Source organism: Prunus persica, chromosome G1 (genome assembly GCF_000346465.2).
Source record: "Prunus persica cultivar Lovell chromosome G1, Prunus_persica_NCBIv2, whole genome shotgun sequence".
Classification (NCBI taxonomy): domain Eukaryota; kingdom Viridiplantae; phylum Streptophyta; class Magnoliopsida; order Rosales; family Rosaceae; genus Prunus; species Prunus persica.
The window spans coordinates 42,980,333-43,006,151 of NC_034009.1; the positions used below are offsets into that span (position 1 = coordinate 42,980,333).

Sequence of the window (25,819 nt, forward strand, 5' to 3'; positions counted from 1 at the left end):
CTCGTATTGGGAAATCAACCAAACATTTCACATTTAAGAATTTTTGGGTGTGCGGTATATGTGCCCATTGCACCACCGCAACGTACTAAGATGGGCCCTCAACGCAGATTGGGAATTTATGTTGGTTTTGATTCACCATCTATCATCAGATACTTGGCACCCCTGACGGGTGATACTTTTACCGCACGATTTGCGGATTGTGATTTTGATGAGACAATCTTCCCACCATTAGGGGGAGAAAAATCTGTGTCTAAAGAACAAGGCAAACTCATTCCTGAAAAACGACATGAATTATCCTGGAATGTATCCACATTGTCTCATCTCGATCCTCATACTGCTCAATGCGAAAACGAAGTGAGAAGGATCGTTCACCTCCAAAGTATTGCCAATCAGATGCCAGATGCATTTAATGATGCAGCAAAGGTGACGAAATCTCATATCCCAGCTGCAAATGCACCCGCACGGATTGATGTCCATAATGGACAAAGCAATGTCCCAGCAAATGGTTCATCTGCTGCACGCCTAAAACGTGGCAGACCACTAGGCTCAAAGGATTCAATTCCTCGAAAGAGGAAGTTGATGGACAAAATGAATCCAAATGAAATAAATAGAGAGCCCACAATTCATAATTCAAATGCCCCCAAAGAGGGACAGGTACTTCTTGACAAGGAAAACGTCATTGGTGAGACAAGTGCCCCTGGAGTGGCAACCGTACCTGAAAGTCAAGAAATCTCCATAAATTATACGTCCACTGATGAATTGTGGAGTAGAAATGAGATGATCATCGATGATATATTTGCATTCTCAGTGGCTGCTGAGATCATAAAAGATGATGATATTGAGCCGTGCTCTATTAATGAATGTACACAAAGGCAAGATTGGCCCAAGTGGAAAGATGCAATCCAGGCAGAATTAAATTCTTTGGAAAAAAGGAGTGTTTTTGGACATATTAGTCCAACTCCACCCAATGTGAACCCTGTAGGTTACAAGTGGGTATTTACAAGAAAGCGCAATAAGAAAAATGAGATCTCAAGGTATAAAGCGCGACTCGTTGCGCAAGGTTTTTCACAAAGGCATGGAATTGATTATGTGGAAACATACTCTCCAGTAATGGACACAATTACATTCCGTTACCTAATAAGTTTGGCGGTTTCAGAAAAACTTGAAATGAGACTCCTGGATGTCATTACCGCATATTTGTATGGAGAATTGGATACAGATATATACATGAAAGTTCCAGAAGGATTCAGGTTGCCTGAAGCAGCCAGAAACAAACCACGGGACATGTTCTCAGTTAAATTGAGAAAATCATTATATGGGCTAAAACAATCTGGACGAATGTGGTACAATCGTCTCAGTAAGTATTTATTGAAGTAAGGATACACAAATGATCCTATTTGCCCATGTGTGTTTATTAAGAAATCAGAGTCTGGATTTGCGATAGTGGCAGTATATGTCGACGACATGAATCTAATTGGAACTTCTGAAGAGCTTTAAAAGACTGTTGATTATCTCAAACGTGAATTTGAGATGAAGGACCTTGGAAAGACAAAATATTGTCTTGGCTTGCAGATTGAGCACAGTGCTAATGGAATTTTGGTGCATCAATCAACTTATACTGAGAAAGTATTGGAACGGTTTGACATGGATAAAGCCTATCCACTTAGCACTCCAATGGTCGTTCGATCGCTTGACACTAAGAAAGACCCATATCGTCCAAAAGAGAATGATGAAATGGTCCTTGGTCCAGAAGTACCATATCTTAGTGCAATAGGTGCTTTATTGTACCTAGCACAATGTACCAGACCAGACATATCATTCTCAGTAAATCTGTTAGCAAGGTACAGTTCTGCTCCAACAAGGCGACACTGGACCGGCATCAAACATGTTCTACGATACCTTCGTAGGACAACAGACATGGGGTTATTCTATTCCAGTGAATCGACCAATGCCCAGAGTATTATTGGTTATGCTGATGCAGGATATCTCTCTGATCCACATCAAGGACGATCACAGACTGGGTATGTGTTTACATGTGGAGGAACTGCGATCTCATGGCGCTCAACAAAACAAACATTAGTGGCCACATCTTCTAATCACTCAGAAATACTTGCCCTCCATGAAGCCAGTCGTGAATGCGTTTGGTTAAGGTCGGTAATCCATCACATCCGAAGCACATGTGCCCTACCCTCAACAACAGACACTCCAACAATTCTGAATGTGGACAATGCAGCTTGTATTGCTCATATCACAGGAGGATATATCAAGGGTGACAGGACCAAGCACATATCACCAAAGTTTTTCTATACACATGAGCTCCAGAAGAGTCAAGAAATCAAAGTCAGACAAATCCGTTCAAGTGATAACCTGGCAGATCTCTTCACTAAATCATTGCCGAAATGTACATTCCAAAAGTTAGTGCATGGCATCGGATTACGACAACTCTGCAAGCAATCAAGTTGGAGCATGCAAAATCAGGGGGAGCATTCAAAAGTCCTCTAACATAGGACATATGCACGTTGTACTCTTTTTCCTTCGCTTAGGTTTTTTCCCACTGGGTTTTTCCAAGCAAGGTTTTAATGAGGCAACCAATCTAGGGACATGTGGTCTCCAAGGGGGAGTGTTGTAAAAGTTTGAAGGTGGAGCCCACAGAGGAAGTTTCCTTGCATCTTCCAGGAACTTCCCTTCCCTGTATTTATCAATTCAGGAAGTTTCCTTGCATCTTCCAGGAACTTTCCTTCCCTGTATTTTACCAAAACCTTAGCCTATAAATAGGCATATCACTTGCAATGGAAAGAGCAACCAACGGAGAAAAGAAAGAAAAGGGAGAAGAGAAAAAGAAGAGAGAAGAAGAAGAGAAAATAAGAGGGTAAGTAAGCAGAGAGAAAATTCAGTGAGTCACACATATTGTAAACACTATTGTAGTCATATTATTATATAGTGAAAGGTTACTGTTGCTGCTCTCCGAGGACGTAGGCGTAGCCGAACCTCGTTAAATATTGTGTCTCATCTACTTTACGTGCAGCTCAAAATTCGCACATATCCCAGGTTATTTCATAACACAAACTAGTTTTTCCCAAAGGGGGCTGATTATATGTAAACATAGAGGTTTAGTAATTACAAGCTGAGTCAGAACACAAGAAGAGAAGGTAACCTTCTAAAGTATAAGGCAGCAGATACTATGTCCATTTCATTTGATAAGACTTATTACTTCTTTTCCTTTTGCTTCTAAGAGGATTCAAAACCTAAACATACCTTTCACTTTATCCTTATACAATCTGAGTGAGTTAGGCTCATGGTCAACAAAATTTCAACATGGTGACCTCAGAATATAATTAGTACCAATATTATGTTATATGGTCTACAAATTATATGAATTTCATGACTTTTACATAGCGTCATTAATTTATGTCGAGTTTTTTTTAGCTCCGATTTGTTCTAGGGATTATTTTTTTAAAGGTTTAACACGTTATTAAAAATACATTGATTTCAAATTATTCATTGCATCTAAGTCGTTTCAAATTCAATGATATTAGATTTTCTATAAGTACATTCATAAGAGTTACTCAAAGCATTGTAGGTCAAAAATGAGAATTTGAATCCCAATATGCCTAAGAAGAAGACGCATACGAAAAATGCAGTCCAAAAATTACTAGTTGTAGCAAAAGAATTTGTAAGCCCATGCAGGGCCATGGTGGAGGCATGGACTTTACCTGACTTTGCACAAAAAAAATACCAAACACACCCTACTAAACCTTGAAAGAGAAGTGTTTTGATTCTTTACCTTATTTACTTCATTTCTTCTCTTCTAATTCACACAAAATAAAAAATAAAAAATAAAAATAACAAAGTGACAGCTTACCTCACTCCCTCTTAGTCTCTCATCTTCTTTTTCAATTCTCTCTGCTTCATGATTTCCTCAACACACACTTCTTTAATGGCAGTGATCAAGCACAGAAAACTCTTCCCAGCTGCACCAGTTTCCACAAACCAAACTGACTGTCCAGAATTTTGTGGCCCGGATTGTGCATATGGCTGCTACCCTTATGCAGATTTCTACATCCCACCACCCCCACCATTTTCTGCAATTGATCAAAATGACCAAAACCACCATATCTCACCATATGTGGTGCTCTTAGTGTCTTTGCTAGGCAGTCTTTTGCTCCTTATTGGCTACTATGTTATTGTGGTAAAGTCTTACACAAGTTTGTGTAGCTACAGAAGCAATGGATCCTCTCTCTCTCAATCTGGCAGCACAGATGAGGAGTTTCTTGCAGAGAACCAAGGAGACCATCCGGTGTGGCTCATCTCCACCGTTGGATTGCAACAGTCGATCATAAATTCAATCACAGTTTGTAAGTACAAGAAAGATGAGGGCTTGATTGAAGGAGCCGAGTGTTCGGTTTGTTTGAATGAGTTTCAGGAAGATGAGACTCTCAGGCTGTTGCCCAAGTGCAGCCATGCTTTTCATGTCTCTTGTATTGATACTTGGTTGAGGTCTCACACGAATTGCCCGCTGTGCCGAGCTAATATTCTGAGGCCTCCTAATTTGGCTTCTGTGGACACAAATGAAGAGACCCAAGTGGAAAATTCTGAGAGTGAAATTGCATTGGGTGTGGATAATCAACAGGGATATGATGAGGTTTGTGAAAGCATAGCTGAAACAGAGGATGAAGGTGAAGAAGAACACCAAGTTGGTCTTGAAAATACATCAAAGGAGGCAACAAATTCTAACGGGAATTCCATTCTTGAACTTATAAGGAGGTCCTGGTCTTTTGATTCTTCCTTGGCTGCAAACATGTTAGTCATCAAATTGAAGAATGCTGAGAAATTGCATTCAGATGTTGCTCGAAAGCGATATTCTTCAATTGGTCAATCTCTACATTTAAGCCCTGTTTTGATGAAGAGGTCTTTGAGACGTAAGTGGAGCATGATTTCTGTTCTTCCCCAGTAAAGGTTGTGACGTTTGTACGAGTGTTCAAGGTGAGATGATTGTACTATAAAATAGAAATTTCTCATGTGCTCTCAATAAGCTGAGGGTGCTTAAGTTCTGTTTCTGTGGCATGCAAAGTGACACATGATTTGAAATTATGAGTTGTGAGGAAAAGAGATTTAAGTCTTTTATTACTGCATATGCAGCATTCAATATATGTCTGCAATGCTACATGCATGTATATACATACTAAACATATTGTACACTAATCTATAACAGGCATGTTGGCATGTTGGCATGTTGACTTATCCATATAATATTGAAGATGCTCTCCATAAAATGATTAGTAAAGACGATAGAAGTAGTTTCATTGAGGCTTTCTTGGTGTCGATACAAGCGATATTGGAAGAATATTAGAATCGAACACATGGCTCTGATGCAGATAAATGCTCTTAAATTTTGAACTTCGAGTCTCTTGCATAAGTTTATTCATGTGTATTTACTTACCATGTTAATGATGTCATCATGCCATTGTTACCCTTATTTTGGTTATGCAGATAAAGTTTTTGATGAACCAATTGCCATGGGATTAGATTTCCCAGGAATCTTCTAGCTCTTTGGCTTGTCCAAATTTTCTAACTGACAAATTGATGGCCTTGCATGCGAGAGAGTTTTTCTCATTTTCTCTTCCGTTCGTTTTCTTCAAATTTTCCCGTCCTTTCTTTTATTTTATTTTAATATTTATTTTCCTTCTTTTTCTCTCCTCCACTAACGAGGGAAACCCATCACTAACCCTTCGATTGTTCAATACGGTATTGTCAGGATAGGGTTTGTTAGAAGACAATAATCTAAATTACGCTTAAAAAGTCACCTAACACTTGAAATATTGGTCAGTTTGGTTTGGTGTGGAATGGAGAATAATCGCTGGATAAAAGACCATCTTTGCAAGAAAACGAGTTTCTGGGAGAATGCAACTTGGGCAAGTTAGCTCCACTTGACCAGAGTCAATCCAAGATCTTTTTCTCTTTTCTGATGTAGAAATATACTAAGCCTCCTATGTTAGGTCAAGGAAAAAGTAAGTACAACCGAGGGAATGGAATACTGTTGTTGACACAAAGTAGCACTAGACAATTAATGTAACAAATTTACCACCGGATTAGCAACTAAATGAATTGGCTTCACGATACATATAATGCAAGGAATGCTCGAGTTCGAAATCAGAGACGGAGCCACATATAAGTCTGAATCGCCATAACCCGATGTCTCGAGGATCTCCTTCAAATCTTAAATTCAATATAAAAGTATATGTAATTGTTTGAATCTCCTTAAATGATAATGTTCTGTTGGGTGTGCCTCAAGTAAACAATCTCAAATGCCCATTAGTTTGAATAGTTTCTGCTACCAGAACATCTGCATGTCCAAGGTTCCGAGCAGCATCATAATTTCACAAAGCCCAGTTGCAGTCTATTCACTTCTATAAACAGATCGTCAGAATTAAAAAAAATTCATTAGAAAAATTCACCGGATAAAAAGAAGGAAATTTGTTTCTTGATACTAAAGAATAATGAAAGAAAGAAAGGACATTTGTCTTGTTTTGTCGGCTAAGTTCTATACGCAGAGGCAGCCATTGGCAAAAGTTTGTAAAGCTAACTTTTTATCTTTTCATTGGTCCCAGTCATTTCTCTTTATACACTCATTATAACGTGCCAAAAACAGAACAACTTTAATTTGAATTGCCATAATTTCATTCACGAAACTTCTTCGCTCTTTTTTCTTTTGGTAAATGAAACTTCTTCGTTTTTGCTCAGAACTTGGACTTAACATGTTTATCAAAAAAACTCTTCATGACTAATCCAATAGCTTTTACTTTCTATCGTAGCTTCTTTGTTCCCGAAACTTCTTGCTCACAAGGCAACTTCCTACCAAAAACGCATTATCTAAAGTGCTCTGGTAGTTAATAATAATAAAAATAAAAAAAAGCAAATAAGATAGGTATAATCTCTCATGTGCATTCTATTTGAATGAAAATTCAATTGTGGGTGATATATTGTGGACTTTACTAGCACCACGTGATTGTAGTTGCACGAGGCAAACTTATTTTTGCTGCGTGACACTACAATTCCGTTAAAAATGAGTAGCATATGAAATAAAAATTAGTCAATAAAATCGGACACATGAGCAATTCCAATTCAATCCTAGCTCATTCCCAACTTAGTTTGTCATTGCACATGTACAAGATAACATCTGGCCCAATAACCCATGAGGATTCTGTAAAAGGTTTGCTATTCTCACCTAAACCTCAAAAATAAGGAATAAACATCCCATTTCGGGACTTCATGTCAATTGAGACACCAACCTTATTCTCTAGGTATTGTCCTTTGTAACTTGTAACAACCACCTTAAAATTAAGAAAACCTTAAAATTTTAAGTTGAGTAAACTGGTTTTCTACTTTGATTAATTATCATCAGATTTTTAATTTTTTGGGGTCGGCATCAGACTTCATCTTCCTCTTGACACATATTGTTACGAGATCGTTGTATATAATTTTTCTCTCACAACATGTGCACGAAACACACATGAAACTCAAATGCAAGCTGTGAAAAAGGAATTAATCCATGTGCAAGTTAATCTCAACTAAGAGAAACTTACGATTAGATTCATGCATTATGCAAAGAACTATGAGTAATATTCGATTGTACAATGAGGGCCCTACCCTCAATTGTACGAATTGGCCACTTTCGGTTCTTCCATAGCTCAAATTGTTGGACTCTCAATGAAACGAATATTCCCCCAGATTTATGTTAAATTATAGAAAATTTAGGTGATTATATAATTGTAATTTTCTTAACACTTCTGTATATATCACGCAAAATAAGCAATGATGGAGAAAGAAGGTACTTAATATATATTTTCTGTCTATTTTGCTGGTTTTAGGGTTAATGGAAAGATGCTGTGTTGGAGAGGGATTATTTCAATCATTGTGGCTTCTCTGTAGAGAATTAGATTAGTTCTTTCTCAATACGCAAACATACACCTTCTTAGAAAAGAAAAAAAAGATGAAGAAAAACACAAAATAAAAAGGAAAGAGAGCGAAGAAAAATTGATCCACTGAGAGAAAAGAATTCAGCTTTCAGCTAAAACCACCTTCTTCAATTCTGCGCAGCATTTGATTAACAGCTGCTGCTATTTCATCCACTGTATTAAGCAAGCACCCTTCTTCAATCTGTCCCAATTCACAACAACAAAAAGAAACAAGATTTTTAATTAGTTTTTCTGTAACTAAAAACCATGGTGAATTTGGTAAGAGAATAATTGCTAGTATATTTTCACTTTTCAGAGAATTTTTCGTTGTAGTACATGAACTGCATCTTTCACATCACACCGACTTTATGCAAAAAAATCTTGCATGAAACGGAGATAATATTGTTTTACTATTTCATATCAATTATAGACTGCCACGTAAAAAAGTTATTAGCATGGCATGTCGTGATTGGTCTGGCATAGCAAAATAATGCAAAGGCAAATGGAAAAAAATGTGGTGTGGCAAATAATATAATAGTAAGAGGGTATAAACTGAATATTAGTTGGTAAAGTTGATTAAAAGTCTTAGATGTCGCTATTTACTCCTTTCATTGTTCTTTAATAAAATTTAAAATTCTAATTAAGTTCACCTTTTTCTTTTTCAAATTCCTAAAAGCAGCAAACACATGAAAATAATAAAAACAGAGTTTGCCCAGTGTGGGATTGCTTAACAATAATTAGACTGAGGAAAGTGGGAATTAATTGTGAAAAGGCAAAGCAATCATTTGAAAAGACTTTTACTGTAAAACTACTGTAAAACCTACCTTGACACTAACAGAGTAGAGGACCATTTCATCAACTGTGGTCACATTCAGGTGAAGAACACTGAGCCTGAGACTTTGAAACCCAGCCACCATCTTCAACAGCTGCCTAGGCCTTTTCTTGGAGAGTATCTTAAGGTTGGCATGGCTATCCACCATGGTCACTTCTATGTCTGCTGCTGCCCACTGGTTGCTGTTGCTCTGAGCCATGTTTGGCTCGTTTGCTTGGACCCCAGCTGAGTTGTTGTTGCTCTGAGTTGCACGAGTTGAGAATTGTGGGAAGGTGAAGAACTCAGCCAAAGGTTGTTGCTTGCTCCTTTTGTTGCTGTCCATTGACTGCAAAAGCTGCTCTAGCTCCTTCACAAAATTAATGGCACCCCCAATAATTGATGCTTGGTCACCCTGTAACATTTTTTTACCACATGAATTTTGGTCAGTCCAAAAAAAATTCAATTCAAAAGGACATGTAGTTAGAAACCCAATTATGAATTTGATTTTTGTGATAAAAAAATAATCAAACTGACCCTTTGAGCATAAGACTGTGGCATCAATGATCTGAGGACAGCAAGGTACTCATTCATTTGCTTGCGCCTGTTTCGCTCCACAACAATGTGAGTCATCCTCTGGTTCTCAATTTCCTCCTTGTTCTTGCTACTTCTGGTACGACGTCGTTTGCGCCGGTTTGTCGTTGTTGGTGGTGGTGGTGGTGGTGGCGGTGGTGGTGTTTCCATGGCAGAGAGATGTCCTGGAGGGACAGATTGGTCAGCTGTGCAGGCCTCAGGTGAGGAATTGGGATCCCATTCTTTCACATTTTGCAAAAGTGAAGGAGATGAGGAGCAATAGTCCCAATTTTCATTGAGAACATGTTGCTCTATGTGGTTGTTTTGACCCTCTTGTGAGATAAAGTCACATCCCCAAGAAGCTCCTCCTCCATTGAAAGAGTAGAAATCTTTGCAACCAAAGCCAAATGGATACTCTTTTGGATAAACCACAGCTTCTAATGCCATGCTTTTCCCCTGCAAAATCACTTTTTCTAACAGCAGCTCTGTTTTAATTGGTATATTGAATTTTCAGTGCTCTTTCAGGTAGTGTGTGAGGAGCTATTGTGTGGCTCTGAAAGGAAGGGAGGGTTTAAAGGGTGAGAAGCTTTTTTGCTCTAAAAGAAAACCCAAATAAGAGAAATTGTATTAGGCTTCAAGTCCAAAGCACTACACCCAAAAGACCAAATAACAAACTCACCCTTTTATCGTCCCCAAATAAGAAAGCCTGGTTCCTTTTAAAAGAGCCTTTAGCCTAGCAAACAAAAAGCTACATTGTATTGCACGTGAGATTTCATGTAGACCAGTCACTAGATCAAAGATTATAGAGAGATTCTCTTTTGGTTCTCCCAAAGATAGCAATAATATACTAGTCGACTAAGCAAATGACAGTAACGTTATTTTTACTGTATTTACTGATCGTATTGTTGATAATATCTTTTTTTATAATAATGCGATTCACTTGTAAGAACATTACTATTATAGTCAATTTTCTACACAAATATAGATAATTTGTGATCGTTTATGCATCGTAAAATTCACATACATCAACAAATTACCAGTAACATCACTCTCACTTGCATAAAAAGATAACCATTGCGTAACACATGGAGAAATAGTTTTATTCAACAAATTAACTCTTAAACACCTCTAATCGACCGACTATTAATTAATTAAAATTGTAGGTAGATAATCCAATAGTGGGACCCTTTGGAGGAGACATTTCCTTGGTGTGGGCCCAAGAGCATATCCCAATGTCATGAACATAACCATTTTAACTGTGAGGACGGTCATCTCCCTGTTCAACCGACTACTTTGGTATGCCAATGGAAGGGCCAAGCTGGTCTTTTCATCAGAACACTATTTACTCTCTTTCATAATTTTCTGATTTGGGGAGGTGAACATAGTTTCATTTGGCAATAATATGGTCGGGACACTTGGACATAGAAAAAGAGAAAGATGACGAAAAGCTGGTGGATGTCTCAGAGATTCTGATGAAGATCTATGAACAGAGAAAGAAAGTGAGAGAGAGAAAAAAGAGAGAAGAAAACAAGACACACCAGCTTAGTTCAGAGGAAAACCATGTGACCTCACAAACGGCCACTCTGTAATCATCTCCGATGAGGACTTATTATGTGTCCATCTCCCTTTCCCAAGACCCTCTGCACCATTTTACTGTTTTCCTTTGTTTCTCTGTGAATTTTTTTCTCTTATATAATTCAATGGTGTTAGTGTGTTACTTCTACCAATAAGTTTTTTGTAGGATCGATAATACATTCAATCTTTGAGGGCTGGGGGTTGGATTTACTTGTTATCTTGTAAAAAATTACAATAACAACAATAAAGTTACGAATCCGTGCATTATTGATCTCTTTGTCGGTCTAACCAACAAGTTTTTTGAGACAAAAATAGAATTCATTAATATTCCAAGAACATTACAAAGTAATCGACATGTTAATAGTGATTTCGTTAAAATTTTTCTAGAAAAAAAATACCACACATGCTACAGACTAACAAAATAGTCAAAATCAAGAATACAAAATAGGACAAACCATCTCTAGAATAATTATCCCCAACAAGTTAACTGTTATTTTTTGATGTAGAACTCGGTAGATCCATTCTTTGCTTACATAGACGTGAACTCAATATCACTTGGATTAGCATATGTCACATGGACATCAAATAAAAATTTGTTTTAAATTACAGAGACAGAGAGATGAAAAATAAATTACAGTTATTTCTCAACAAAAAAAAAAATATGTTCATATATGCACAAAATGGTCAATTGTTACCTCCAAAAAGAGCGGCGAACATGATAGCCAAATGAATGAATGAGCCAATACTATAACAATTTCAAACTTCATGGCTGTTTTTACTAATTTTTAAAAGATATGGACCAAATTACTTGGCACTCCAAACTAGGAGGGTGCAAAATATAATTAGTCATATGTTTTAATACTAATTAAATCAAATTTCAATAGGACATTCTCTAGGGCTTCTCTTGTGTCCTTCCATGGAATTTTGCTAACACCATGGTACTATTTTAATTTTGTTTCCCATTTTAATATTGCTGAATTGAATTGTTTTTTGAGTTATTCCATTCATTGGTTTTAATTACAATTTTACCGTCCTTCGATCTATTAAAAAAATGAGCAAAATCTATACCAACCTGGCATTCCCTTGAATGGATCACGACAACTTGTAGTTCATAAGATTCGGCGACCAATCAAGTCTTGAATGGAATGCAACTTGGTTGGTGTCATTTTGTTTTTTTGTAAACTCAGTGTTTTTCTTCCATAATTAAGATCACTTTGAAAAACAATATATCTGGCTATTTTAGAGTATTGTTGATCTGATATCTATTAAATTATCAGTAGAGTAAGGATTGCTACCAACTTATTGTACATCAAGCACCACATTAAGTTTTTCCTTTTCTTTTTTTTCTCTTTTCTTTTCACATTAGGATTGCTACCGGCTGACGTGATAGTACAGTATCACTCTATAATTTCTCCTCTTTTCAAGTAATTTCAAGTGATATTGAAAACGTCAACCTATACCTGAAATCTTGTTTCCGATTCTCTCCTCAGTTATCGCATTTCTATAATTAATAAAAAGACTACTTCAGTAACTCTTTATTTATCCAAGCATAAAAAACTGATGGCACTATATTTTATGGATCAAGCCCTATTAGATTCTCCTAGTCAGTAGGAATAGATCTGAATCAAAGGGTTTCAGAAATCTAAACTGAGGGCTATTGTGAAATAGCACGCCAACACTACAACCCTACCTTTTCATGTCTAACTATATATTAGGTTTTGTCAATTGTGGAATGCAGTGGAAACCTATATAGAGGGTCCTTATTAGCACAACTCATCACCTAATAAAACACTGAATTTAATTCAGATTATGTCTATTATCATAATCTGTTCCCTAATGGCATGTGCTTCATGCGCCAAGTACGCTTAGCAGAACCTTTTAGCTTACGCAAGTTGGCACAATGTAAATCACAACTTGCTTGGCCAGATATCTGGTTTATTAAATTCTAAAACCTATTAGAATAGTTGTTTGTTGACTTGTTCATGAAACCATGGAATTGCGACCTCAAATTCTGGGAACCTGCTAATATTGTTCTTTTTCCTGCTTTGGATTTTCCTTTTCGGATTCCAGCAATATTAGTTGGATGAATATATATATATACACACATAGAGCTTTAGTTATTGAAATTCGTCAAATAAGTTTATTTAAAGGATACTTTTATAGGGCCCATTCGGCATTGTATTTCACTAATATAAACCGACTATTTTATAAATATTCATTCAAAGATCATCACTATAAAAAATCACTTCAATCCGATATCATTTAAGTTCATTCATATACGGGGTTAAAATTTCAATCTATATTACCACTTAGATCTATATCATCCTTTTCAATATAATTTACACGGGAACTTTTTTTTTCCTTACCAAAATATATTGGATACTTGCAACATGTAAGACTCAATGATCAACGACTCATATACTCACTGACTCATGCTGTATTTAGCAAATTTCTTTACATAAATTGTATCCCCAAATTTTGAAATCGTCTTTTTTCTATGATATTATTGTTTTCTATGTGGCTGAGCATACTTATGTCGAATATTTGTCAAAGCATCTGCCATCAAATTTACTTCACGTAAGGTTTTGTTTTGCCATTGAAGCGTTTCCCTCCAATAATTTTTACTTTTTAAAGTTTGCCAAATGTCAAACTCATCTTCGATCTTGTGTGATCTATGAAAGACAAAGGCCGTACGTTCTCCAATTGATCAGATGACATGGGCTAAGATTGTTCCGGAAAGATACGTAAAGAAGTTGTTTATTATGTGTTTGGGAGTGCCTTTTCACACCAACTTAAAAACTATTTTAACTTAAAAGCGTTTTCCCTAGTGTTTGGTTAAAACAGACAGTAATCATGTGAAGGATTTCGTCCTCTACAAGCTCTGGTTAGCTGTATATCATCAATAAATCTAGTCTAGATAGGCTGGCCTATCTACACTTGTTTTCGAATTCATCTAAACAAATTTATAATTGCTAAAAAAATCAAGACAGTCCATGGAATGAATTTACAAGTTGGAGGTAAGATAATCTGCAAAATCTTGAAAACTAAGTATCAATTTAAAGTATTTACATGGGAATAATATAAGTTGATATTGTCGATAAAGTATCGAAAATGTACCAAATACTAGTCGCAACCAATCAATCGCTCTCCTCAAAAGTAATTACATGGGAAATGTATTAATTTGAGGTCTAAATGTACCAAATGTTGCTTGTTTATTATTTTGTAGGGCAAACAAACTCACAAGCGTACCAAATGTCTCTGGTCCCGGGGGATCTGATTTTAGGCCTAGCTGGATCAAAGGTAAATTCTTTCTAGTTTGACCAATTCCAAATAAAGTTGTTTGTTTATTATGCCAAGCTTGAGGTGCTCATCCAACGAATATTGGCCTCATTCAAGAATAATTTTGTCGACGGTGAAAAATCATTAACGATTGAAAAAACATAACACTCTGCATTTTTCCATGTACGGAATATTCCACAGAAGTGCAACGAACCTATCAACCATGAGTCCATGACAACAATATAAACAAGTTTTGAGACCAAAAAACCAAGAAGCAGGCGCAGATAGAAAGTGACCATTTTGAAATTGTGAAATTAGGATGTTTGTCTTGGAGCTCTTGGTATAGAATGCATAGTTAATAATTGATTTGTTTTTTAATGCTATAAAAAATGGGAAGCTTCTACACTTGCACTGAACTGGCACAACATCAATAATGTCTCTTTCGATTATTTTAGCCGGAACTATATTTTGGCAAACCATTCCTTGCCAACACATGCATTAATCTATGGGTTCAGTATCTTCTAGGTTAATATATGTAATCATGCGCACAACCTTTCTATTTGGTCCTCCCTCATGTCATGGCTTAGTATTTGCGTGCATATTATTCAGGCGTATAATCTATCTAGTGGCATTTGTTAGGTCTTTACTCAATGATTATTCCTACAGAACTTCACACAAATTAGAAATTGTTTTGTTATCTAACCATAATAAAATAAATTGATGAACACGATATTATAAACAATAAAAATGCATTGTTTAGAGACCATTTGAACGAATAATTTAGTTTAGAGACCAAAATGTAAATTGGGTTCAAATTTGAGGACCATTTGAGTAATTTACCCTTACTATATATAAGGTCCTTATGAATTTTTTTTAAAACTTATTTATTTCATTTAAAAGGAAAAAAAAAGGTAAAACAATAGTCTACGAAAATGTAAATATTCAAAAAAAAGAAAAAAAAAAGACAAAACTTCCCTATATATAAATGAGGATAAAAGTTATTATAACTTCTTTCACCTCAATATTATTTTTTAATGTTGAAACACAAATAAATTACAGAAGTTATTAGTGATAATGATTAGATCAATGGTATTTCCTAAGATTGCAAGAGTATACCTACCACATAATTAGCCTCCCAAAAAAATATGGTGCAACTACACATTAGAGCCCTTCTAGAGAAGGTGGATCATGTCATTAACTAACAAGCAGATGCCTGATGGAACTTCAAGTCATCAGAATATCAATGAGAAATTAAGTTTGGTGGCTATCATTAATTATATATATATATATATATATATATATAATGATTTGAAGCCTCTGTTAATGAAATCTACAAATATTCCATCACCGTAGCTCAAAATTTCTGTATTGGTTTCCAACTATTTTATATAAAGAAAATATTTGACAAATATTTGAGAAAGCAATTCTACACATTGCAAAATATTCCATTATCCTATCACGAGCCTCCATCATATATCTGACAGTACAAAATAATGTTAGGTCTGCAACAAAATATTTGATCTGGTTAATCAAATATATTGCCGGAAAAAAGCATCTTGTGGTCAAATCGACAATTTGTACCGGAAATCACAGATTAAATTATTCTACATTATTATTTCATTACATTGATGTTAATTAAAACGGTGTTCAACGGATAATAAGGTACTTGTGATCAGAGATTATTATAATTTATATAACCTCCATCTTAGCTGGGGTTGTTGTAGAAGTTCTTCATCAACTTGAATTTTTTTTTAATACAAGCGATAGTGGAGTGAAGAGTTTCTCACACACACACACACACAAGACTAAAATGCTATAGGAGTTCGAACCTGAGACCTCTTGTTTGCAAGTCAAAGCCCTTTGCTACTAGGCTAGACCCCGTTGGCTTCATCAACTTAATTTATTTGACAGTACTCTCTCAAATTCGATTAAAAAAATTCTTAACTAAAATGTATACCCTTTAATTAATTAAACTGGAACAGAAACTAGAATATATTGATCCTGTCTGTGTTTCTAACTCGTCAAAGATATGTGGTATATTTTTCAGCAATTTCTTTTATAGGAAAAGATACTGCATATCTCAAATTTGACCCATTACGTACAAGTCCCCATCTTAATTATCTGGTACACAAACATAAGGCAGTATTTTTCTTTTTCTTTAAGTGACAACAAAATTTGTCACATATATATACAACTCGTGATCAAGTTGAAGACAAGCTAATCAATTTTCAAAGTTAGATTATACGACCTTTATAATTAAAAACAAACAATAAATAAAACCTTAGGAAAGATGTCTTCTGCAATGTGATCTTAAATGACGTACAAATAATTTTATTGTTATCAAATTTGTTCATTCTCATCTTCACGTTATTTGACTCACTTAATTAAATTCATTGTGGCACGAGAACTATCGTTTTAATTTTCTCTTAATCACAACGAACATCGAGTTAATACTGCCCAACAATAGTTAGTAGACATCATAATTGGATCACAATGTTTAATTAAGCCAAATAGTAGTGTTTACAGGACAATGAATCATAATCAGCAATCGAATTTGCTTTCTTGGAAGCATGATGCATGATAATGTGATCATATTGTAAAATGATTGAAGGAGATTAGTAATGTCATTAATTTAAACTCAATTAAGATTCCTTTTTAATTTCCTTTTGTATTTGTCCAACAAGACACAAAATGCCTGACCGGAAAATCTCCCATTTTGTGGAATCAGCCAAGAAACAAAACCCTATAAACAAAAAAACTTCACCAGCTAATGTAGTTGTCCAACGTAATTAAATACCCCAATTAGAATATAAAATTCAAAAATTAATCTGAGCCGGAGAAACATATAATTGAAAAAAAGCCATTTTGCATGGCAACAATTTCAGTTACATAATATTTATGGTACATCTGATTTAGGCAATCCATGGTAGCAAATTCGTCTGCTTCGACTGGACAGAAAACAAGTTGGACATTAGCAGCCCTACGCTTGGCTTATTGTCCCCCACAGGCCTCCACAACCAAAACCGCGGCACCGCGGCACAAGCAAAACCAGAGGCCTCCTTCACAACACAACAACAGTGATAATTTTGGCTTTCTCTTGCTAGTTGCCACCGCTATTCACTCATTGCTTGCTTGTCTTTAATATTTGTTTTAGGAAATTATATATCATCTAAACCCATTATGAATTGCCATGGTTGTCTCAAAAGTTATATTGGTATTTTATTTTCGCACAGATCAATATCATGAATTTTTCGAAGAAAGTTCCACTTTAATAATACTTTTGTGAATATAGTACTCTTCTGGCCATTAATGATCATCTAAATTATTTTTGTGTGTGTACTTATTTTAGAGTTTTTGAATTAATTTTTTGAATTTTTAATTTTTAATTTTTAGCTAAAGTTAGAAGGAGAATTTTTCTTACACATACTGTCAGTATTTTATGGGAATTTGAACCTAAGAGCCAGTGTTGGCCTTGAGAGTGGGCAAGGAGGGCAATGGGCATGGGCCTTGCATTTGTAGGGCCCCAAATTATATATATTATATATGTACCAAGTTGAAGAATATGATTTTAGAGGAGAATCATTTCAATAGTTTGGCATTTGAAGGCCCCAAATCTGATTACAAGTGTTTCTAAAGATTCCAAATGAAAATTATGTAATATATGAACATCAAGTGCATGTATTTAAGTATTTAATTGCTAAAAGTAGCAATCAATGAAAGAAAGCCAATAGGGACTATAAATTCTTTTATTTATCCAAAAAATTATTGTTAGTAGATTATTTAGTGAGGAAATATGAAAGAGTGCAAATTATTTGTATCCTCGTTCTTTTTTATTTTCAAATTGGGGAAGCGATTATATGGCCAATACTGGAGCCGTGTTTATTTATCCAAATTGTATTTAATTGCATAATTCTTTTTTCATGTTAGTTTATTATATTCAGGAGAATGAAAGAGAAATGAGCCTAATTTTCATTTTTAGCCTAGGGCCACCTAAAAGTTAGGGTCGGCCTTGCTAAGAGCACTAGTGTTCAAATTAATACCCTTTTCTACTAGGATAAACCCTGTTGACTTAGAGTTTTAATAATTAACTTAGGCTCTCTATTCATTACATTACCTATTACTAGGGTTATTAAGTTTTATTTATAGAAATTATTAAGTCTCTCAATGTCATTAGACCACATAGAGAGCTCAGCGTGTAAAATAAAATCTCAAATTTGTTCTTCTAACCCGTTTTATACTTAATTTAAAATAAAATTTAACACCGTAGTTGGTATGTATAAGTCCCACATCAATAAATTACTGGGTCAATTTGGGCTTCATATGCGATTACAAGAAGCCTCATTAGTAACTAGTCTTTTTGAGGTATAGTGTTGATGTGATGTGCACTTCCCATTGGGTTTTACCATGTGAGCTCGAGGGCACGTGTGGATCTCCCTAGTTATTTTGGGCTTATTAGGCTACTTACATGGTTGGCATTTTTGGGCTCAGCATTAAGCCTTAGTAGTTATTTTGTTTAGATTATTTGAAATGGTTATAAAGTTTGAGGTTTTGTTCCTAAACCGGTTAGCTGGTACATTAACTGGGTTAGGGTCTGTTTATGAGTATTGCTGTAAGCTCTTTTTAGAGAAGCATCTGTCATGTTCTTTTTAGAGAAGCACCTGTCATGTGTTTTTTCAGGAAGCACTCTCAAGTGTTTTTTCAAGAAGAACTTCGATTTCTTATGAAAATTTCAACGTCTTTATAATAAAAGCGCTTTTGCTAGAAGCGTATATAAGCAGAAGTATTTCCTAAGAAAGCAGTCCCCAACGAGCTCTTAGATTAGTTTGGTTATGGTGGATTGATAGTTTCCAAAACCAATTATATTGGATTGAATTACGGGTTGGATCTAAATCTAACCCAATCCAACCCATGTCCACCTCTAGCCCCTATACCCTGTAAGTTTGTAATATAAATATTTGTTTGCCAAAGAAGTTGTAATATAAATAGAACCGCTCAAATTTGTAAGGCCTTTGTATTGTCAGGAAAGGATAGACGGACTTAATATTCTCCAAAACCCATGAGCTTTTTTCTAGAAACTCCTTTTTCAAAATTTTGCCCATAACCATGTGAATCTTTGGGCTGTTCTTTCTTTCATGAGCCCACTGTTTGATAAATTGATTGGGGTCATTAGGCCGAAGATATTAGAAAATAAATTTCCCATAAGAAGATCAAGGTTAAATCAAGGTTGATCATTACGAAAATAACTGTAGAAGACAAAAGGATTACCTTGTTCCCATCGATCATGGATGAAGAATTTAAAGAACTAAATTAAAACTGGGCTGTTGATTTTAATATAATCTAATTCCAAACACCAAACGTTATATGATTATACTTCGTGGATAAAATTCTTGATTTTGGGGTCTTTGAATTTTTATTTCAAAAATTGTTATTTTGGTCTCCTAATTTTCTTTTTTAATCTTAAACTAATCTTAAAAATTCTTGATAGCAAAAATAGAAGACAAAAAAATCTTCTCCTATCTTTTCCTCTCGTTCTTCTCTCCTCGGGTTTGCTCTGCTAAAATATTAGGGGAATAAAAAGGTGAAATAATGATTTTTCTTTCTTGCAAAGTTGTTCATTTTGTTCTAACGATGATGACAATAAGTCTTGACGAGTATTCTTGTAGTTATCATCAAAATAGTTCCATGGGCAAAAAACAAAAAAACAAAAAACAAAAAAAAAAATGTAAACGAAAAAAAATCATCAAAAGACTTTCATCTAACAAAATTTCATTAGTCAAAGGAACATACTTATCTGTTGAATCAAGAAAGCAACAACTACGAATTCTTTATTTTATAAATAAGGATTTAAACCAAGGAGGAAGCTAGGATTAAAATTCTTGAAGAGAGAGTGAATATAATATTAAATAATTATAAGCCCATGGTTTTTAAAGAGCATGAGTCGCATGTAGATATTTTGATTAGATATTTGAGATTGAACGAATGCAATCCTCTCCAATTAAGAAAACAAAGGAAGAAGCACTCGAATGTGGACTTTTAATTAGAAAACTCGATGAACAAGTGAGCTTTCTCTGTCACTGATTTTTATATATCACAAACATGAATTTAAATTTGAGAAATTCACTATTATACCCAGTTTGTGACAAAATAAATGAACAAATTAGTTCACAAGTAAATAAATTGACCAGTCTCTTTCGTCTGCCTTACATTCTAATGTCTAATATGTCATCAAGTTTTAGGGCTGCGCATATTGAATTAATGGGTTAATTATCCAATCCCCTTCCTATAACTTATTCGTTTATAAGAAGCTTCCTGGGTCCGACCAGAATTGTCTTTAGCATTACCGTACTGTTACATTTCCAGGTCTACTTTGGTAGACTGAGAGAAGGACATGTGGGGCGAATTATCAGGATTTCAAAATGAATTGGGCAGGATTTACATTATAAAGAAATTTGACGGCACAAGAGAATTTCATTGATAACAAAAAATAATACACCTAGTCATGGGGATGTAATGAGTCCGTACCCTTCAAAATGCATCTAGATAGAAACTATGAGGTTAAAAACACAACAATAAATAAACATGCAATGCAAATACAAAAAATAAAACTATTTCAGTAGCACTCTTCGAGACTTCAAATAACTAAAATCGCTAATTATTATTCCAACACTTGCATCCATCTATGAGGACATCTCATCTCAATCACTGTTTTTTTGTTCTGTAATACAAATGATATTTGAGGAGAGAGGAATTGAACACATAATTTTGATTCAGTGCATGCAAAAACGCTCTTAAACATATGAAGTACAAGTCCCTTACCTACGATCTCACATAAAATACAAATTCTGTGTAGATATAACCGTTCTTAAACACTAGAAGTACAAACCCGTTATAGACAATATCATCCTGATGTAAAAGTTTTTCATTATTATAAATTTAGAAGTGAGCAAGTGGAGAAAGAGGATATAGGTCGGCTGGTCATCGCTGGTTTGTTGTTAGAATGAAATTCAACTAGGCCTTCCTGGTACCGTTGTAGCCACAACTTGCAATTCCCATTTTCATTGCCATTCACGTTTGCAATTCTTATAATAAATAGTCCAAAAGAGTATTCCCTTTCGTGGGTCTTCTTGTGCCGCCTACAATATCCATCCGTCCTTTTACTCATCACCTCGCTCGTCCCCCTTTATTAAGTCTTTCAACTTACTAATTTATTTTTCAACTAAAATTACTTTATTTTTTCTTTTTCTCAAAGGATACTTGGCATTAAAGAAATCAAGAAAAAAATGTTTACATTTCTCTTTTTAAAATGATCACCGAATACATTTGGCTCGCAATCGAACGAATGTCAGGCGCAATATGCGTGTTTGAGGCTTTTTCTGGTACACCCATTGCAAATTCTAAATTAGATTCTTGACATCCAATTCAAGTCTGACACGACACCTAATACCCCAAAAAAACAAAACACTTCAAGGGCATGGATAGTATTAGTAGGGTTCGTATTTATATTATCCATGACTATGAAACTACTTACCAAGTAACCGTGCTTATTAATTCTGTAGTCGCGCTCCATAACGAAGAATCACGTATGTCATTATTAAAGTGTTTTTCGGTGTTTGTTTTTTTGTTTGTTCCTGTAGTACCCTCCCTTGTAACGAGCCTCAATCCTCAGAGCTTGAACATGGCAGCTACTTTTCACCTTCCAATTTGTGATTCTATAATTCAGTCAGCTAAGTTTGGTGCAGTTTAAAGAAAACAACTGAAGGCACCAACCAATGTTCTAGAATACAGATTAATAATTGTTTTTAGTATAAAAAAAAAAAGAAAAATTTGCTCATGCCAGCTACACAATTCTACTTCAACTATTCTCGTTATAATCGCATACATTGACTATCACCCAAACCACAAGAAAACAACATGCACTGCCATCTCAAACTCAAAGCGTCCCAACCTCCATTTCCCTACATCTGTCAATCATTGCCACCCCGAACCCCAACCCCCCCACATCACCATCTTCATCATCAAATGATCCACCCCATTTATTTTTAAAAAAAATCAAAAAAATCCAATATTATATGTTAGATAATCCTCCATAGAAATTTTATTTTCTTCTGGGTCCCACCTTCTCCATTAGTCAACCTCCACAGCCTCCTTGCTCTACAAACAAACCCACACGACACGACTCATTCAAACCCTCAACTATATTCATTCTCTCTTCTTCCCTCTACCTCTCTGTATACAAAGCTCATGGAGTAGAGCCAACCCTTTTCTGCCCTTTCCGGTTTCTGCTTCTCTTTGAACAGCAAACCTTAAACCCTAAACTAGTAGTGATTATGAGTTTCAACCATGCCGCCTTGTTGGCGTGGACGCTCAGCTTCCTCCTGTTCTCTCAGCAGATCACAGCCCAATACGCACCGCCTCAGCCACCATCCAACAACTCAGGCGGGCCGAGGTTCGACATCAAGATGGCCGTGGTGATGGTGGTCCTGGTCGTCGTCTTCTTCATCCTCGGCTTCTTGTCCGTCTACACCCGCCAGTGCGCCCAGACCCGCCTCCAGGGGCATGTGGACCTTGCGCTCCGCAACGGCATGGCACGTGGGCTCGACCCCGCCGTCATCGAGACCTTCCCGGCTTTCCTCTACTCCGACGTCAAGGGGCTCCAGCTCGGCAAGGACTCGCTCGAATGCGCCGTGTGCTTAAACGAGTTTCAAGATGACGAAACGCTGCGTTTGATCCCCAAATGCGATCACGTGTTCCACCCGGATTGTATCGACACGTGGCTGCTCTCTCACTCCACTTGCCCGGTTTGCCGAGCCTACCTGGTTCCCAAGCCGGGCGAAGAGCCCTACACTTGGGTTGACCCGACTGACCCCGATATCGAATCAGGTCAACCTGATGCAGGCCCGTGTACTGTGGATGAACCGCCACCACCGCATATGCCACCCCGCCAGGTGTCAGTTCGGGTGGTTGAAGATCAAATCAAAGAGGAAGAATCTCAAACGCCAGTGGTTATTAATTTGGTGAATGTAAGTGAAGGAACCAATCAAAGAGGTCCACCTAGGTCGAGGTCAACAGGTTTTAGACCGCCGAGGTCAGGATCAACTGGGAGGCGATTCACTGGAATATTATTTCCAAGGTCACACTCGACCGGTCACTCGTTGGTTCGACCCGGCGAGAACGTCGAGAAGTTTACACTACGATTACCAGACGAGGTACGAGCTCAGCTCATGAACTCGGCCTTGATTCGTAGCAGGAGTAGCAACGTGGCATTCCCAAGGGCTGGGAGTACAAGGAAAGGTCTTAGGAATGACAGCGTGCGTGGAAAGAGCCCCAGTTTGTATGAGCGGTTCGACCCAAGCTCAGGATCAAACCGGGCGAGCCGGTCAAGCCGGTGGGGTTTCTCGATGATGCCACCTTTTGTTTCTCGGAACGGTTCTGTTAGGAACCAAATTGGAGATAATGACGTGACAACCCAGTCGACAGTTGCTCCATCGGAATCGAAGAAATCACAGTTGGCTCATATCGACGGTGATGATGATGAACAGTCAACTGATGCCTTGCGGAGAAAAGATCAGGTTTAAAATATGTAGCAGTTTAAATTTGCCTCTACTCAAATTTTGTGTACATATTTATTTAAATTTGTTTCTTAAATTTTTTTGTTCAAATTGTGAGACAAAACATGTAATTAGAGTTCCGCACAAAGTGAAGAATAAAGTAGTTGGGGGAGCGAGAGTTTGTGAATCGTGATTAATGTATGTAATTACCATATCACCCTAAACTTGTTTATTACTATTTTTTTTCTTTTTTATACAAACGATATTTTATTTTAAATTAATATAAACTACGGAGAGAGATATTTGAACTTAGGTGCAGAGTGAGGAGAACATCCGCTCTAGCTAATTTGACTAAGCCCATGAATGCCCTTAACTTGTATATTTATGTGTTCAATTTGTTTAACATTAAAAGGACATAATTGACTTTTCGCAGCACAAGAGGAATGAGTTATTTTCGATCAGATTTTGTGGTACCTTTTTATTTTCTTCAACTTTTTCACATGAGGTAAGATTGATCACAAAATTGGCTATAATAGGAAATTAATCATATAGTTTGAATTAATTGGTGGTCATGTTTGATTGCTGAGCTGAGGTTTTGTTTTATAATTTTATATCCAGAGATGAGGATCCAACCTTATCAAGTTTATATCCATATGTGTTGAAAGTCAAAGTTCATACCAAACAACTTTAAACTAGCTTTGCTTTCAATCGCATTTACAAATTAATGAAGAATAAGACTTCGATGTAATCCAAGTTGCATATGTCTGAAAGCGAACGGAGCCTGCAAGCGGATCATCTGTTTTTAGCTTTGTGTCAACTCTTCAAGTCATGATCTAATTTCCAAACGGTTGCGATGACTGATTAGGCATTTACCAATGTTTGGTGGCATGTGTGGAATATACTATGTTTCTTGTCATGCTCAATACCTTTTTTTTCTTCTTAAATCAACGGAAAGATGGAGATTTTAATTTGTAATTTTCATTGACATTAGAAAGAGAACTACTTGTACCATTAGACTAAAAACTAATTTGTTCTAACACGATGTTGAGGGAGTCTTCCTCGCCCCGCATTTCTCCAAAATTCATGATGGCCTTTTGTCTTATATTTTATACCAATGTCAAGAAACTTGTCTTTTAAATTACAATTTGTCCACGAACTATTAATATATATATATATATATATATAGTCCTCTTCTATTGAGAGATTCTGTAAATAATTTTATTTGAGGGACATACTTTAGGGTACCCTATGAATTCTTTTTCAATGATCCAAACAATCTATTTTTTAGGTCTTCATTCATAAATCATCCTTACAAAAAATTAGACAAATTGGAAACTATTTAGACATCTAATTGTGTCATACCAAATCAATGAACACAGTGATTCAAGAAAGTACTAAAATTTCAATAATTTAATTGAGTGATCAAATGATATCGGATTCAAGTGATTTTTTTGTAGAGATGATCTTTGAATGAATATATACAAAATAGACGTTTAGATTAGTGAAATACAATGCAGAGTAGGTCCTACAAGGGTGTTCCACAAATAAGCTTATTTGAGGGATCCCTCAATAGAAACTATATGTATATATATGCATTTATTTTGGGTGAAAAAAGTTTAGAGGGAGGGGAGACTACCCCATCCCAGAGCCATGGCATACCAAGGCCTCTTTGAGGATTTACTGTGGGGGTCTTAGTCCATTTTTTGGTTTTTACAGATTACCCATTAAAAGGAATTGTCAGTAGCGGGACTCAAGCCTAAGCCTTGATAGTGAAGAAAACGATCCTTACCAACTCAACTAACCCTCAGTTGGCGAGGAACCATAATATGTGAATGTATAGAACACAATGAAATACAAATACAACCCTGCGATAAGATCAAGGCTTAAGGTTCCAAAGGGGAGGAAAAGAAAAAAAAAAAACCATTTCGGCTTCGGCCCCATTCTCACCATTATGGGCTCAACCCTCCAATTTCGGGCATTTGTAAGTGTATTTCCTACTTGGGCCCATTTCTTTTGATATGGTGCCAATTTTGTCGATACCTGGACGGTCTTATATATGGTCACTCATATTCTGATATATT

General features: G+C 36.1%; 3 protein-coding genes across 3 annotated transcripts; 2 read left to right on the forward strand and 1 right to left on the reverse strand.

Annotated features, from left to right (window-relative positions):
- Positions 3,568 to 5,507, forward strand: LOC18789725 (RING-H2 finger protein ATL54). The gene has a single exon (XM_020562096.1). It carries the CDS (start codon positions 3,911 to 3,913, stop codon positions 4,952 to 4,954), a length of 1,044 nt encoding a protein of 347 aa, XP_020417685.1. The 5' UTR covers positions 3,568 to 3,910; the 3' UTR covers positions 4,955 to 5,507.
- On the reverse strand, positions 7,901 to 10,057 carry LOC18789178 (transcription factor bHLH94). The gene is made up of 3 exons (XM_020561175.1): positions 9,301 to 10,057; positions 8,780 to 9,178; positions 7,901 to 8,157 (listed from the first exon to the last, which is right to left on the reverse strand). The coding sequence occupies exons 1-3, from the start codon at positions 9,781 to 9,783 to the stop codon at positions 8,065 to 8,067; spliced, it is 975 nt and encodes a 324-aa protein (XP_020416764.1). The 5' UTR covers positions 9,784 to 10,057; the 3' UTR covers positions 7,901 to 8,064.
- Positions 22,010 to 23,931, forward strand: LOC18791409 (E3 ubiquitin-protein ligase ATL6). Its single transcript, XM_007222632.2, has one exon. The coding sequence runs from the start codon at positions 22,518 to 22,520 to the stop codon at positions 23,763 to 23,765; it is 1,248 nt and encodes a 415-aa protein (XP_007222694.1). The 5' UTR covers positions 22,010 to 22,517; the 3' UTR covers positions 23,766 to 23,931.

Bases quoted from the DNA above. Each gene is read 5' to 3' on its own strand.
- LOC18789178 (XM_020561175.1), bottom strand. From the start codon at position 9,783: ATGGCATTAGAAGCTGTGGTTTATCCAAAAGAGTATCCATTTGGCTTT. The intron at 9,179-9,300 runs GTCAGTTTGATT...AAAATGTTACAG, and splicing joins CACAGTCTTATGCTCAAAGG to GGTGACCAAGCATCAATTAT. The intron at 8,158-8,779 runs GTAGGTTTTACA...GAATTGGGACAG, and splicing joins TCTACTCTGTTAGTGTCAAG to ATTGAAGAAGGGTGCTTGCT.
- LOC18791409 (XM_007222632.2), top strand. From the start codon at position 22,518: ATGAGTTTCAACCATGCCGCCTTGTTGGCGTGGACGCTCAGCTTCCTC.
- LOC18789725 (XM_020562096.1), top strand. From the start codon at position 3,911: ATGATTTCCTCAACACACACTTCTTTAATGGCAGTGATCAAGCACAGA.